Consider the following 14,547-nt stretch of genomic DNA (forward strand, 5'->3'; position numbering starts at 1 on the left):
CTGAGACTGCTCCTGCACAGCACGGAGGGTGGGTCCACTGACAGCCTCCTCCCTTTGCTGACTTCAGTGTTGTTCAACCTGTATGAGCGCCACCACAGCACCAGTCTGCGGCAGCGTGTCCTCCAAGAGCTGTATGACCACATCGTAGCCGATGACCGCTTCACCAACTGCATCAGCATTGGCCCGGTCAGTGCCCAGCTCGGCCCCGCCTCTTCTGACGGGGCATGGTGTGCTGAGATCCCAGGGTCAGCAGTTAGACCTCACAATGGTGGTAGAGGGGTCCTTGAGGCACCCTTGACTGAAACGTCTCTGCCTGTGTACCCCCCACCACCCCACCAGCTTGGAGAATGTGGGGGTGTCACTTCATCACCATCGCCAGTCTGGTCTCTTGAGGGGGCTTGGGATGCTTCTCCTCATGACCTCTGCTCCCTCTGGCTGGGAGGGGCCGCTTCTCCCCTGGGACCACTCCTGCCCCACATCGCCCACTGTCTGCTCTACTCTTTGAGGACTTCTAAGTGACTCAGGAGATAGTGCCCAGCGTCTCATGCCCTGAGCCAGGTCTGTGTCACCGTGACAGGCCCCTGATCATACCTGGCTTAACAGAGAGCATCCCTGTGTCCATTGAGGAGGGCTAGGGGGCCCGGAGGCTTTGGTTTAAAGCTTTAGCCAGGCTTCTGGACTTTGGATGAGCTAGAAATGTGCTGTCTCGGGATTTGACTGCTGAGCTCACTAACCAGGGGCTTCCCTGGATGGGAAGCGTAGGCTCTGGGCCATTCTGCTCCAAGAAAAGGGGGCTCATTGGCCGTTCCACTGCCTCTTGTGCTCCCACAAACTGGGAGCAATCCCATTAATGGATACTCTGAGAGCCCTGGTCCCTGCTCAGATCAGGTCTCAGCTCAGCAGCATGGGACCCCCACAGGGCCACCTGGCACAGACCCATAGGTCTGTTTACCCTGCCTGCTGTCCATGTTCATGGGGTCTGTTGGGTAACCACACCTGTGATGTGGGGCCCAGGGGACCTCATGCTTAAGCGAAATGCACGTCCGCAGATCTCTAAGGTTATCAACATGTTGGTTCGGTGGCATGTAGATGGGCCGACGTCCCCTGCCATGAAGGAACATGTGGACAGGATCCCTGACTACCTCTGGTGAGTGAACCGTCCTACCTGAGAACACTGTGGGCATGGCTGCGGGAGGGTCCCTGCCTCAGGCCAGGGACCACGATGCCACGGGGTCTGGGAATAGCGCTCCTGACCAGGAACTCAGAGCTTTGGAGCCAGCGAGACTGCCTCTGCCTGAGCGGTTTGCTGACAAGATGAAGCTGAGTGGTCAGGGAGCTGATCTCCCTGACGCCTGTCTCTTCCTCCCAGGCTGGACCTCAATGGCATGAACATGCAGGTAGGACCTGGACCACGGGGTGGTCAGGGGAATGCCCTTGCTAGTCTTGTTAACTTTGGGTTGGGCTTTCTCAGATTCAGGCCCCTTTTCTCTAACAACTTGGCTGTGTGTGTGTCCCTTAGCCCTATCCCAGTCTGCTCCGAAGGGCCTCTGGTAGTTCATGAGGTGCAGTGTTCCCTGGGTGTGGGGCAACACACCTGCATGGGCTACTTGGCAATTATCCTTCCACCACCCTCCACCTTCCCCATCATTTTAGCCTGAGCTGCCGCCCCTGTGGCACCTAAAGTGGCAGCCCTCTCTAGAATTCTTGTTGGCCCCTGGTGGGGTCAGAGCTGGCCCAGCAGTGCTGCCTGCAGATATGAATGGGGAAGGAGGTGCTGCTCTTCCTGCTACAGTGACCATGTTTGTTCCCAGGGTACCAACGGCTCGCAGCTCTGGGACACTGCATTTACCATCCAAGCCTTCCTGGAGGTAGGTGTTAAGTCTGTGTCACTTGCCCCTGTGCGCAGCTCCAAGCGCTCTCTCCCACACCTCCCCACATTTCCCCCCAGTGTGCCTTCTCTGTGCTAACTCCTTTGTTCACCCAGGTCTTGTGATCTGGCTGGGGAGATTTCTGGTCTTGATCCGTATGAGATTTGGGGCTCCCTCACTGATTTTTGCAAGCCCCCATATCTGTGCCCATTTCCCGAGCTGGGCTATATCAATGGGCCCCAGACACCCTCATTTGGGATGGGTGCTAGAGTAGACCAGCCTCTAACATCCATGGGGGCCCATAGGAGCAATTGTATGGTTATAATATATAAAGATCATAGTAAAGTCATGGAAGATAGGAGAGAGCGTGAAATAAAGGGGTCACACATTTTATGGTAGCATGCTCACCTCCAGGACTGCCATGATCTCAGCAGTCAGGTCTTCACAGAGAGTGGGAAGACGATGGGGGAGGAGAAAGCATCTCCTATTTATTTCTGGCCAAGGCCCCTAAATATTAGGGGCGTGATTACAGGTAACCACACATGTCACAGGAAGGGGCTGTACAATAGGTGTCCGCATCACAGGAAGGGGATGAGCTAGGGGTGTACACGTAATAGGAAGGGGAGGGACTTGGGTACACATGTGACAAGATGGACAGACTTAGACTCAAGATGGAAGCCTAACCTCGGTCCTCCTTGAGTGGGAAACAATCCGCTACCCTTATCAGAAGGGAGTGGGCTCTACTTAGGGTGGGACAGACTATACAGTCTGGTTGCTCTGGATGGCTGATACCCCTCAGGGAGAGTAACCTCTGCCTAGCTTGTGTTGACCTCCAAGCGTACAGTCATATACCATGTGTAGCAAGCAGCGTCTTAGGTTTGGCATATGTTTGGGGGAGACAACCTGGGGAAAAACCCTTTGCATCCCACAGATGGGGACTTTCCCCGAGGGCAGGGGGTGTGTTTGAGGCATCAGTTCCTGCCCCGGTGACGCTACTGAGTTGTCCTCAGATGTAGCTCCACTGGACAGGGAAGACCAGGTCAGGCCGAGAGGGGAGGTTAGCTGCGGGCTGAGGAGGCCGGGCTGGGGCTGCTCTGAGGATTCGGCATGAGGATGCCTTTCGCTTTGAACTGATGTGGTGCTTGCTTTGAGCACATTTTGAAATGGACAACGCAGTTTCTAGCTCCCAGCCCCCAGCCCCGCTCTCTGCCCAGTGTGAGAGAACTATATGAAGGTCAGGGTGGTGGGTACGGGGACTGTCATCCTTGGAGGGCTCTCGGTCATGCAGAGGACGAGCCGAGTGGCGGGTGGGTCAGCAGGCTGTGCTGTCTCACAGGCTGGCGCGCACCACTTGCCCGAGTTCACATCCTGCCTGCAGCAAGCGCACAAATTTCTCCGCATCTCGCAGGTGAGGCCGCTAACTGGCTGTATTCCCTCTCCAACCTGCCCCTTCCCCTGCCCACTCCTCTCCTCCTCCCCCTCCCCCGCCGCACTTGGCCCTGCCTCTGCTCTGCCTCCTGCAGTCTGCCTCCAGCCCTCTTTCTCCATGAGCACTCTTGCTAAGGTTACCAGGGGCCCGTGACACTTCTGCCATGGTCTGGCCCCTGTCTGGAGTTGGTGGGGGCGGTCCATCGTGGGCCTGAGTGGCAGTAGCTCCCTTCCCCCATGCACTCCTTACCTTGGCATCTCCCAGCCCTTTGTCCCCCAAATACAGGTGGTGGTGACATAGCTCTATTGCCTTTCCTATACTGCTCCCTAGATCGTGGACAACGTACCTGACTATCAGAAATACTACCGCCAGATGAGCAAGGTACCCATCTGCTTGTCCTAAGGCCCCCATGTACTTTTTTTACCTGCATGTGTGGTCACCTGGATGCTTGAAGGCATTTCCCACTGAGAACTTGGCTGCCCCCCACACCAACTGCCACTTTGTGGGGAGGTGCACATGCCCAAACACTCAGTAACCATTGGGCCAGTTAGTTGCTCAGCCACTGTGGGGAGACAAAGGGAGGCAGCACGTCGGGCCCAGCTCCTTGTGGTAAGACTGGATCCCGGAGGCCTGGTGGTCTCTGGTGACTGCTGCTCAGACCGGGTTCTGCTTCCAGGGTGGCTTCGCCTTCAGCACTCGGGAATGCGGCTGGATTGTCGCTGACTGCACAGCTGAGGGACTGAAGTCCCTGCTGCTCATGCAGGAGCAATGCCCCTTTATCACTGAGCTTGTACCCCCTGAGAGGCTGTACGATGCAGTCAATGTGGTAAGAGCGCTGGGCTGGGTGGGGGACAGCGGCCCCAGCCTCAGCATATTACACGGGCCTGGAGGGAAGAGCTTCCTGAGGGTGGAGACTGGCTGGGATGTGGAAGCTCAAGGTTGGGTGTGGCCCTGGTGGGCTGCAGTCAAGGGCTGCGAGGAGACCTCTGCAACCCCCACTTGTTTTTCACCTTGTGTGGACATCTGGGACCTGGCCACACCTACATGAGGCTCTCAGGGTGTTTCAGGAGTGGGGCAGGGTGCATCTGAACATGCCTATCTCTCTCCTCCCAGTCTCATACCAGTTGCCGGCAGTCCCCGGCTGACTAGTGAATGGCTTCTTCCTGTACTGTCACGCACCAAACCCACTGTTCTGGGGCCTGGGTGTAGTTTAACCTGGGGATGCATCCCATGCCTGTTCTGCCCCCTGGAACTCTGGGCCTGGTGCTGCTGCGAAGTCCTGATGGCACTGGGCTCTGATGACCTGTCTTGGGTTTTAGTTGCTGAACATGAGGAATTCGGATGGAGGGTTTTCCACATATGAGACCATGCGTGGATCAGCCTTTCTAGAGTTTCTGAACGCCTCAGAGATCTTCAGTGAGTATACAGCCAGCAGGGACACAGGTGCATGGCCCAGGGCACCTGGTCCTCCCCATGCCCAGGTCAGACCAGCAACAGCCCTGAAGTGAGAGAGTACTCCCCAAACTGCCCTGGGAAGCAAGCGCCCTGTACTCTGGAGCCCAGCTTCGGAAACTGTGGGTCATGACACCATTATGAATGTGCGGGGGGTGAACACTTTTGCAACCGCGAAAGATTTCTGAACCTGCCATGCCCGCTGACTACCGTATATACTCAAGTATAAGCCGAGTTTTTTTCAGCACGTTTTCATGCTGAAAAGCCCCCCAGTTTTGTGGTAAAACTAGGCGTCTCGTCTTATACTTGAGTACATGCGGTAATTCAAATCTGAGTGCGGAATGAAGCCGGGGGCGTTTCTGGTAGCGCTTGTCTGTGCTGCAAATTTCTAGGGTGTAAAGGGGTCACAAGGCAAAGCTGAGTGCAGGTGAATCCTCCAGGAAGGTCTCCCTTAGTGGGGGAACCTCTTTCTGAGGCCGCTGCACTGACCCTGTGGGGGGGTTGGGTGGAATGTTGAGTCCCGGTTGATAGCCCCATGTTTTCAAGCATCCGCCCATGGACTGCTGTGTTGGCAAAAGGGGCTCTTTCTCACTGTGTGGGCCCTGACCTGTGCCGCCCTACGTGCTTTCTGGTTCCTGGGTGGGGCCACCCCGGCATCCTCAGGAGACAGGATGGCATCTAGGGTTTGTCGGGATACAGCCTCCTGTCGCCCCCTCACTCAGTGCTCTCCCATGGACAGGCTGGGGACCAAGGCACTACACTAGTGTGAGTCCCTCTGTTGTGGCCCAGGTTGGGTTCACCCAGGTCATGTGTCAATGCATCCTGGAGGTACATGTGGCTGTGCACTGCCGGCTCTGCCCAATGGGGGCGCCTGCTTGTCCCGGACTTGCCTGGGCTCATGCCCCTCTCCCTCCTAGGCAACATCATGGTTGATTACACATATGTGGAGTGCACCTCTTCCGTGATGCAGGCACTGATGTGTTTCCATCAACAGTTCCCGGACCACAGGGCAGATGAGATCAGGTGAGCCCGGGCCCTAGCTGTCCCCTAGAAATTTGGAGAAAATCTCTTCAGCTCTCGGTAAGGGTGGCCTGTCGCAGAAAGAGACTGTAGATACAACTCATTTAGATCCAGAATAGCTTTGTCATGCTCCAAAAGTCGGTTGTTTGCTGTAAAGTAGACCAGTTATGGGTCCGGAGGACCAGAATATCCACAGTGATCCTGTAAAAATGGATGCTGTTCTACACCTTAATAATGTTTTTTTTTTTTTTTAATAATGTTTTTTTAAAGACATTTAACTTCACTGTGTCCACATGGCCTGATAGTAAGTAAGCCTTTCCCACTGAAGAACAGCATATAAACTAAGTCCCCGAGCCCTAAGTGAGGTCTTGTCATCAGCATCCAGACAGACAGACCTCTCCATCAGCTGCCTGGGTTCCTCTGCCTCCCCTGGCCTCGTGTGCACCAATGGTTCCTGACTCTCCCCCGACTACTGAGGCCGTGACACTCAGCCAGCATCGAGGGTAGCGGTCGTTGATTGTTTTACCCATTGCCATAGGCGTTTGCATGGAAAGACCCCAATTCTCCATGCACTCGCCTGTTGAGAGGTACTGGAGTTGCTTTTAGTTTGGAGTTATTACGAAGCACTCTTGCTTTTGGGGTGCATGTGTGCCCCTTTCTTAGGGGCATTCTTTTTCTTTTTTAAAATCATTTTATTGGGGGCTCATACAACTCTTAGCACAATCCATACATCCATCCATCGTGTCAATCCACTGGTACATTTGTTGCCATCAGCATTCTCAAAACATTTTCTTTCTACTTGAGCCCTTGGTATCAGCTCCTCATTTCCCCCCTCCTTCCCTGCCCCCCACAAACCCTTGATAATTTAAAAATTATTTTGTCATGTCTTAATCTGTCCGACATCCCCCTTCACCCACTTTTCTGTTGCTTAGGGACATTCTTACAGGTGGAACATGCTGTTGTGTGCTGGCCCTAGGTTCCTCCCTCATCTTGCTGTGATTACACGGTTCGAGTTTTGGATTCTAAACCTGGTGTGCTAAGTCATGCTGATAGTCCTTTTATATACTGGATGCTAAAGCCTGGCAGATAGGTCATGCTGTATGGCCCTTTTTGTTTATTGTCGGAAGAAAGACGAGGCGAGCTGCTTCCATGAAGATTTACTTCCCCGAGTCCCAGGGAGCAATTCTGTTCTGTATTACCAGGTTGTTAGGAGCCAGAAGCAACTCATGGCAATTGGTTCCATGGTTTTTGTTTTGTTTTGTGATTTTGGAATCCACTTGAAGAATGTTTTCAGGATTTTGGCAACCACCGTTACGAGAGATACTAGTCTGTGCTTCTCCCCTCCTTACCCACTCTCCTGTGGTGGTGGAGGAGACGCTTCATTCTTTGGAGATTGGCCGTCCCGGCAGTGTTATATTCTCGTCCTGTGATGGAGAAAATTCCTTGGTGATTCCAGCTGGCCCTGGAGTTTTCTTGGAGAAAAGTGTCATATGACACGCTCCATTTCTTTAGCAGTTATTGGACTGTATACATTGTCTATTTGTGTCAGTTTTTGGAGTGCTTCTATTTTACCTTAGTTCTATATTGATGGACACAAAACTTTTCCCAGGTGGTTTCAAATACAGCAGGACTTCTACCACGGATGGGGCAGCTCTCTCTTTTTCTTGGTCATTCTTACTAGAAGCTTAATGGTTTTATGAATGTTTTTAAAGACAACACCTTCAGGCTTTGATTCTATTTAGGAGATATCTCTTTTATTTCTCCATGTACTATTTTGGCTTTAAAGGAACTCTGGCTTCTCAGTGGTTAAATGCTCGGCTGTTCACTGAAAGGCTGGCGGTTTGAAACTCCCATCCACTCGGTGGGAGAAAGATGAGGCAGTCAGCTTCCATCAAGATTTACAGCCTGAGCAAACGTGTGGGGCAGCTCTTCTCTGTCTTTAGGGCCCCTGTGGGTTCAAAGGAACTCAGTGGCAAACAAACCCCGCCCCCTATATATATGTATATATATATATGTTTTATTTTGGGTATCATCTGTCACAGCTCTTTATTATTTTTTTCTACATACTCTTTCTGACTTCTTGGATGGATGCTTGGACTAATGAATTGCATCTTTCCATTTTAGAGAAGTATTTAAGAGGGCAAGTAAGTGCAACATGTGCAGTTGGAAATATTTTTCAATTTCTCTTGTGTGTGCTTTTCTGATCCATGGGTTATTGAGAAGTTTTTTAAACTTAATTTCCAGAAACATTAGGATCCCATCGCTTGTGTTTTTGTGGAGCGATTTCCGTTTGTTCTGGCAGGTGGTTGTGGCCACCAGGCGGTGCTGTCCTATTTATTTATTTATCATTTTGTAGCAACCCCGTATGGGAGGAAGAAGCCCCTGGCAGGATGATGATGATGATGTGTATCTAGAGTTGTTCATGTCCTCAGTCCTTAAGCTGCTTTATGGTCCTTTCTACCATACGGGACTTATCCTTAGAGAAAAAGCCTTCTGTGTGCAGCGATTTTTAAAGCATGTCAACCTAAAAATCCCAAACCACTCTCCTACAGTAAAGCATGGTCTTTGGATAACAGAGACGTGTACACAGGCTTCCCTCATTGAGCTTCGGAAGGACCTGCGCCCACTGTTTGGAATCCCGCCTTGCATCGGTGCCCGTGTGTGCACATGTACATGCATGCCTGTCTCTTCTCTGTCACTGCTCCCTTCGTACCTCATGAGGTTCCTGGAAGTGGTGGCAACTCCCGGAGCCAGCTGGAGTTCTCCTTCCTCGTGACTCTGATCACTGTGTAATAATGGCTCACTTCTCTTCCTCAGGAGCCTTTTCCTCTCGGCCATTCCTAATTTCCATTGTTATTTTCCACTTGTCACCATCTTACCCTTGAACATATCATTAAAAGACTTTGTTCAAGACCAAAATTATTCCTTAGAGCTGATGTGGGCTCTGGGCTCTCTGGCCTGGGCTCCCACATAGTAACTGTTGTTGTGTAAAAACTGGAGGTGTGGAAGGCGGGTTCGCTAACACGCCTCTGGAGATGATTAAACGAGGTATTCCCCCTCTGATGTTTATAAAGCATATGGATCTCTTTTTCGTGAAATATTCACTCATGTTCTTGCCATGAAAATTATTCACATATTTAAACACAGGAAGTCTATTTCTGAAACTTCTAGATTAACAGATTATTTTCCAGTTTCTTTTTATCTATTTTGTGAGTTTGAGCATGTTTTGAATTTCTAACTAGTTAAATATAATAGTCCTTATTTGTTTTATCAAGAAAGAGTTTGGAGACATTTAGAGATACAGTTGGAGTTTACTGTAACACTAGCACATACATAGGATATTCCATTTTTACTCTTCTGACTGGAAATCTTCCCTTAATTAATAATTTATAGGGAAGTTACTAAAGTAGGAAAAAACATTTCTGATTACCACTCAGATTTTGTAATTGTTTACATTTTGCTATATTTACTTTATCATATTCCCTTCAGTACCCCCATATACATATATATATATATATATTTTTTTTCCCTGTAACTATCTGAGGGTAAGTTGTAGTCATGTTGTACTTTTAATCTTAAATACTTCGGTACATATTTCTCAGGAACAAATATATTCTCTTATGTAAATACTGCACAATTGTAAAAATCAGAATTTTGGGAATAATCTGCAGACCTTATTTAAATTTTCCTAATTATCTCAATACCCAAAACAGAGCTCACTGCCATCAGGTTGACCGACAGAATAGGGTGGAACCATACCTGTGGGTTTCTGAGACTAACTGCTTATAGGAGTGGAAAGTCTCATCTTTCTGTCTTGGAGCAGCTGGTGGCCTTGAACTGCTGATCTTGCAGCTGGTGGTTTTAAACTGCTGATCTTGCGTTTAGCAATCCAATGTGCCACCTCTACACCACTTGGGCAATATCTTCATATATAGTTTTCTCTTTAAGATCTATTCCAGGATCACGATCTACTCTTAGTTGTCGTGTCTGTTTTAACCTGGAACAATCCTTTAATCTCCCTTTTCCTTTATGACCTTGACTTGGTCGCGTTTGAAGAGTACAGGCACGTTATTTTGTTGCATGTCCTCATTCTCCGTCTTCCTGGTGTTCATAATGTGACTATATAGAGAAGATTTATATCCAGAAAAGGGCTCACAGGGGCGTAGAAGTAGGCAATTGCCAAGTCTGGGCAGGTTCTAATCGCATGGAACTTGTGCTGTTAGACTGGTGGTTGCTGCTGACTCACATAGCTGTGGGGGCTGATGAACCCAAGATTATCAGGAAGATGGCAGGCTAGTGGCTGCAGAGGTGAGTGAATCCAAGGGCAGCAGGTTAGCGTTGTGGCTGCAGAGGCAAGTGAATTCAGGGGCAGCAGGTCAGATGGCAGACTGATGTCTCCCAGAACTGGCAAGCTACATGGCAGGCCATTGGCTCAAGTCTAAAGAACTGGAGGTCGATGAGTCAGGGTATAGGATTCAGACCAAGGACATTTCCTTTCAATCGATTGCATCAGAGCTGTGACCCAAACAAGCGTGTGGCATCCCACCTTAATTTTCATAAAACTGATGGGCCCTTCATGGCAGATTCCCTTGTGTTAGATCACATCATGTAGAATTATTAGGTATTAACTCAGTGGTTAATCCTGAGAATCCTGGCCCACCCAAGTTGACACACTACCGAACTATCACACTCAGGTTCTGAAGGCCTGCATTTTTGTCAGAAACATCATGCTCGAGGTGTAGTTTCCAGTGGCTCATTTCAGGTAGCTTGTGATCAATTGCCTAAGGTGATGACTGGTTTCTCCTTTGTAAAGTTACTGTTCTGTGTGGAGAGAAGGTTTTAGATGATAGAAAGGCCCTGTTTCTCATCATACTGTCATCTGTTAGTTTTAGCATTTGACGTGCTTCTTGTCTGAATCATTACTCAGATGATGCTTACAGAATCGTCATTCCTTCCGTGCATATGAAGGAGCCCTGGTGGCATATGAAGTTACATGTGGGGCTGCTAACTGCGAGCTTGGTGGTTTGAACCCACCAGTTTCTCCGTGGGGGAAAGATGAGGCTTTCTGCTTCCAGAAAGACTGACAGCCTCCGAGACCTGAGGGGGAGGAGTTCCACTCTGCCCTGTAAAATTACCCAGTCAGAATCTATTGGAGGTAGTAGATTTGGTTTTTCATCTGTATTAGCTGAGGTTCTACTGAAAACTTTCCCCTGTTTGTGGATTCTGATGCTTTCCTTTCCCTTTATTGATCTTAAACCTCCCTGGATACTTGGCTAAACTTTTGTTTTTTTAACTTGAATGAATTGTCTTGTCTTTTCCTCTGAAACTCAAGGTTCTAGGGTTGTCATTGTACCTGTTTCAGTACGTCTTTGGCATATTTGATATTGAGGGTCTGTGTGGCCTGCTGGCAGTCACCTGCTCAGGAAGGTTCGGATCACTGACTCACTCTACGGACGAGGTTTCTGATGGGCTTTCACAAGCCTATCGCTTTGTCTCGGACGGATGGTTTTTCCCCCTTTCTTTGGGTTCTTGAGTTCACCTGGTGGTGTTTTGAGTGCTGGTGATCCTGCCTGGAGCTCTCTCTAGTGGAGGTTTGCTCCAAGGCCTTATTTTCTTCTGTTTCTTTCTTGAACTTGGCCAAGTTGCTTCTCCCCTCCTGTCGCTGCTCCTCCTTTGAAACAATGCATCTCATTTGACCTATTTGTTTGGTCTTAGTTACTTGGAAAAGAGGACTGTGTTAGTCTGCTTAGACTAGAGAAACAAATTCATAGACACCCAGGTGTATAATAAAGAGTATTTGTATATTAAGAAAACATCCCAGCCCAGTCCAGATCAAGTCCATAAGTCCAATATTAGCCCATATGTCCAATACCAGTCTATAACTTCCTCTTCAGACTCACACAACACATGCAATGGTGCAAAATGCAGGAAGATCACAGGCCAGTAGGTGAAAAGCCAGGTTTCTGGCTGCCATTAGCATATCTCCGTGTGGCTTGTCATCAGGGATGTCTCGCAGGGAGACGAAGCAGAGTGAGTGTGTGTCCCACCTCAGTGAGGAAGATAGGAGTTCCCAGAATCCTCAGGAGAAGACCATGTCCACACAGAGGCCTCATTAGTTATGACAGCCTAGACTCCACCTCTGCGCAAGTTCACATGAGACTATGTAACTGCCATAGGGCCCATGCTCATTCTTTGGAGCTTATGGGCTGGGTGGAGTGGGGGAGACACACAGCTGGTGCTCTGCTGGCATGGTAACGTTGGCAAATCTGTTATGTTCCAGGGAGACGCTCCAGCAGGGCCTGGAGTACTGTCGTCGGAAGCAGAGGGCTGATGGTTCCTGGGAAGGGTGAGTGAGCCTCGCCTGTTATCTGTAGCTGAGGACTTTCTGGGAACGACCACCAGCTGGGAAACGTCTAGTCAGCCACTCTTGCGTGAACCTGGGCATTGACGAAGGCTGCCCCAGGCGTGGCTGGAAGGATCTCTGTTGGTGTCCACTCCACATGAAGCTGGAAATGAGTCTGTTGCACATGGTGGTTGCCCTTGACAGCCAGTGCTGCCTGGGTGCCTCTGAGGCCACCGCCTTTTCCTTCCCTTCACTTTGGCTCTGCCTGTTTGAGCCTGCTTGGTGGTTTCACAGATTGAGGCCGCCAGGGGCTGGACGGGGAGGCTCCATTTTCAGTGGTCCTGCAGCATGGAGTGAGTGGTGAGGGCGTCCGGCTCACCGAAGCTGTCACCCTTCTTCACAGGAGGCACCTGACAAGCTAGCAGGATCTTGCTGTAGTCACTCCTTGTCCTTGTCTCTCCAGCTCCTGGGGAATCTGCTTCACATACGGCACCTGGTTTGGCCTGGAAGCATTTGCCTGCATGGGGCACGTGTACCAGGATGGGTAAGTGGTTCTCAGCAGCCCGAGTCAGGAGTGAGGTCAGCTCCTTGGTTTTCAGGAGCACCGTTAGACACTGGGGGTGGAGGGGTGGAGCTCAAAGCACGCGTCCAGCACAGGTGCTTCCTCCAGTGAAGATTGCTTTGAGGAGCTTACAGGCTTGTGAATCGTAAATGAAGACTCCAGAAAACATGCGTACTGAGGCTGAGATCAGGATGCTTCCTTGTCCGGGAGCTGCCAGGACTGGTGTGCTTTGCTCGAGCTATGGAAGAAGCTTCTGGCCTGACTCGCTCCCCAGGCCTGCCTGGCCCCACCCTGAAATGACAGGGTCAGAGGTCAGGGTCCTCATGCTGAGCCACGGCATGCTCTGTGGCATGTGCAGGGTGGGCCATTCTCGGCCTTCTGGGGTCCTCTCTTCAGGGCTTATTGAACTCAGAAAATAGTGCCCATTCCCTCAGGGGCTGTCAAACCCAGAGTGTCTCCCTGGTCTCCTCAGTAGCCCTAGGGATGTCACCATCGCGGCTTCACATTTTGGGCATGCTAACACGACAAGAGTGGGTCTGGAGGTCCATCCGTCCCCGGGTTACGTGGCTGGGAAGAGATCCCAGATCGCAGACCTTCCCACATGACGTGCCCTTGTTCCCCTGGTCCCTGCAGGAAGGCCTGCGAGGAGGTCACCCGGGCCTGTGACTTCCTGTTGTCCTGGCAGATGGAGGATGGCGGCTGGGGAGAGACCTACGAGTCCTGCACATTGCGGCACTACGTACAGAGCACCGTGTCCCAGGCCCACTGCACCAGCTGGGCCCTGATGGGGCTGATGGCCGTCAGGTGGGCATGGCTGGCATGGGGGCGGGGGGTTGCAGGCCAGAGGTCCTTAGGAGTGGGTCCCTAGAGCAAACTTCATCTCTTAGAAGTTGGTTGGGTGACATGATAGCCACGCAAGGAAAGCCCACAGCAGCATGGGATTGTGGGCAGGGTCCACTTGCTGGGCCTGGCAGTGACTGACCGAATCGGGACTCTGAGGTCTTGCAGTAGTCAGCTCAGGGCCTGCAGCTGCTTCTTCCTGTGCACAGACAGACACACACTTCACAGAAGTGTACGAGTGCGTGTGCAGATGTTTGGGAACATACCCACCTGTGCGCTCATCCTGGCCTTGTCTGTGCTCCCGTATTGGATGTGGGGTCGTTTAGAGGATCTTCCTCGAGCCCCTTCCAGGGGAAGGCAGGTTGTTGTGTGCAGTGGCGGCGGCAGCGGCCTCTGACGAGGCCTGCAAGGATGCAGCCCAGGAGCAGACTGTGCGGTCCCGGTGCCCCTGAGGCCTGTGTGCCTGCTCTCCCGGGAGAAGGGCAGTCCTGGAGGCACAGGCTGTGAGCCAGGCTGAGGGGAGCGACAGGAGCTGAGCACCTCCTGGTGCCACGTCTGCCCCGCAGACCACGCTGTGTGCCCCGGACCCCTCGTCAGAGTCTTTGGGGTAACAGCTCAGAGAGGCCGTGCAGCGCTGCGCTGGCTTCCAGGCCTGGACTGCGTGGATAGGTTCTCCCCACAGCTCACCTGGGGCCTTGTCGCTCTCCTTTCCAGGCACCCCAATGTTAAGGCTTTGGAAAGGGGAGTCCAGAACCTGCTTGGAAAACAGCTCTCCAATGGTAGCTGGCCCGAGGTACGCCAGGGCCTTTCCAGGGGCACTGCATGGGGCGGGTGGGACAGGACTGGCTATTTCTCTGGGCACGTGGTGAGCCGCACCCACTGCTACAGTCTGGGCTGGAGGAGTGTGTGGTGGCGTGTGAGTAGGGTGTGGGGGCAGGGGCGGGTAGAAGTCTCTAGGACTGCCCTCAGCTCTGCTCTCCTGCACAGCCCTCACCTGTCTTCCCTACCACCCCAATGTCTAGGGGTCACTTAG

General features: G+C 51.4%; 1 protein-coding gene across 2 annotated transcripts in view; it reads left to right on the forward strand.

Moving 5' to 3' along the window:
* LSS (lanosterol synthase) overlaps positions 1-14,547 on the forward strand; it is a 31,668-nt gene that overhangs the window by 14,759 nt on the left and 2,362 nt on the right. Inside the window, exons 9-21 of one of the 2 annotated variants that reach the window (XM_075542184.1) lie at positions 68-186; positions 1,050-1,147; positions 1,370-1,397; positions 1,812-1,868; positions 3,205-3,276; positions 3,628-3,678; positions 3,974-4,123; positions 4,617-4,713; positions 5,667-5,772; positions 12,050-12,115; positions 12,576-12,656; positions 13,308-13,478; positions 14,229-14,307. In XM_075542184.1, the coding sequence (XP_075398299.1) occupies positions 68-186; positions 1,050-1,147; positions 1,370-1,397; positions 1,812-1,868; positions 3,205-3,276; positions 3,628-3,678; positions 3,974-4,123; positions 4,617-4,713; positions 5,667-5,772; positions 12,050-12,115; positions 12,576-12,656; positions 13,308-13,478; positions 14,229-14,307 (1,175 nt within the window). The remainder of the gene's footprint in view (positions 1-67; positions 187-1,049; positions 1,148-1,369; positions 1,398-1,811; positions 1,869-3,204; positions 3,277-3,627; positions 3,679-3,973; positions 4,124-4,616; positions 4,714-5,666; positions 5,773-12,049; positions 12,116-12,575; positions 12,657-13,307; positions 13,479-14,228; positions 14,308-14,547) is intronic. The other variant, XM_075542185.1, reaches the window with a different exon arrangement.

Source organism: Tenrec ecaudatus, chromosome 2 (genome assembly GCF_050624435.1).
Source record: "Tenrec ecaudatus isolate mTenEca1 chromosome 2, mTenEca1.hap1, whole genome shotgun sequence".
NCBI lineage: Eukaryota > Metazoa > Chordata > Mammalia > Afrosoricida > Tenrecidae > Tenrec > Tenrec ecaudatus.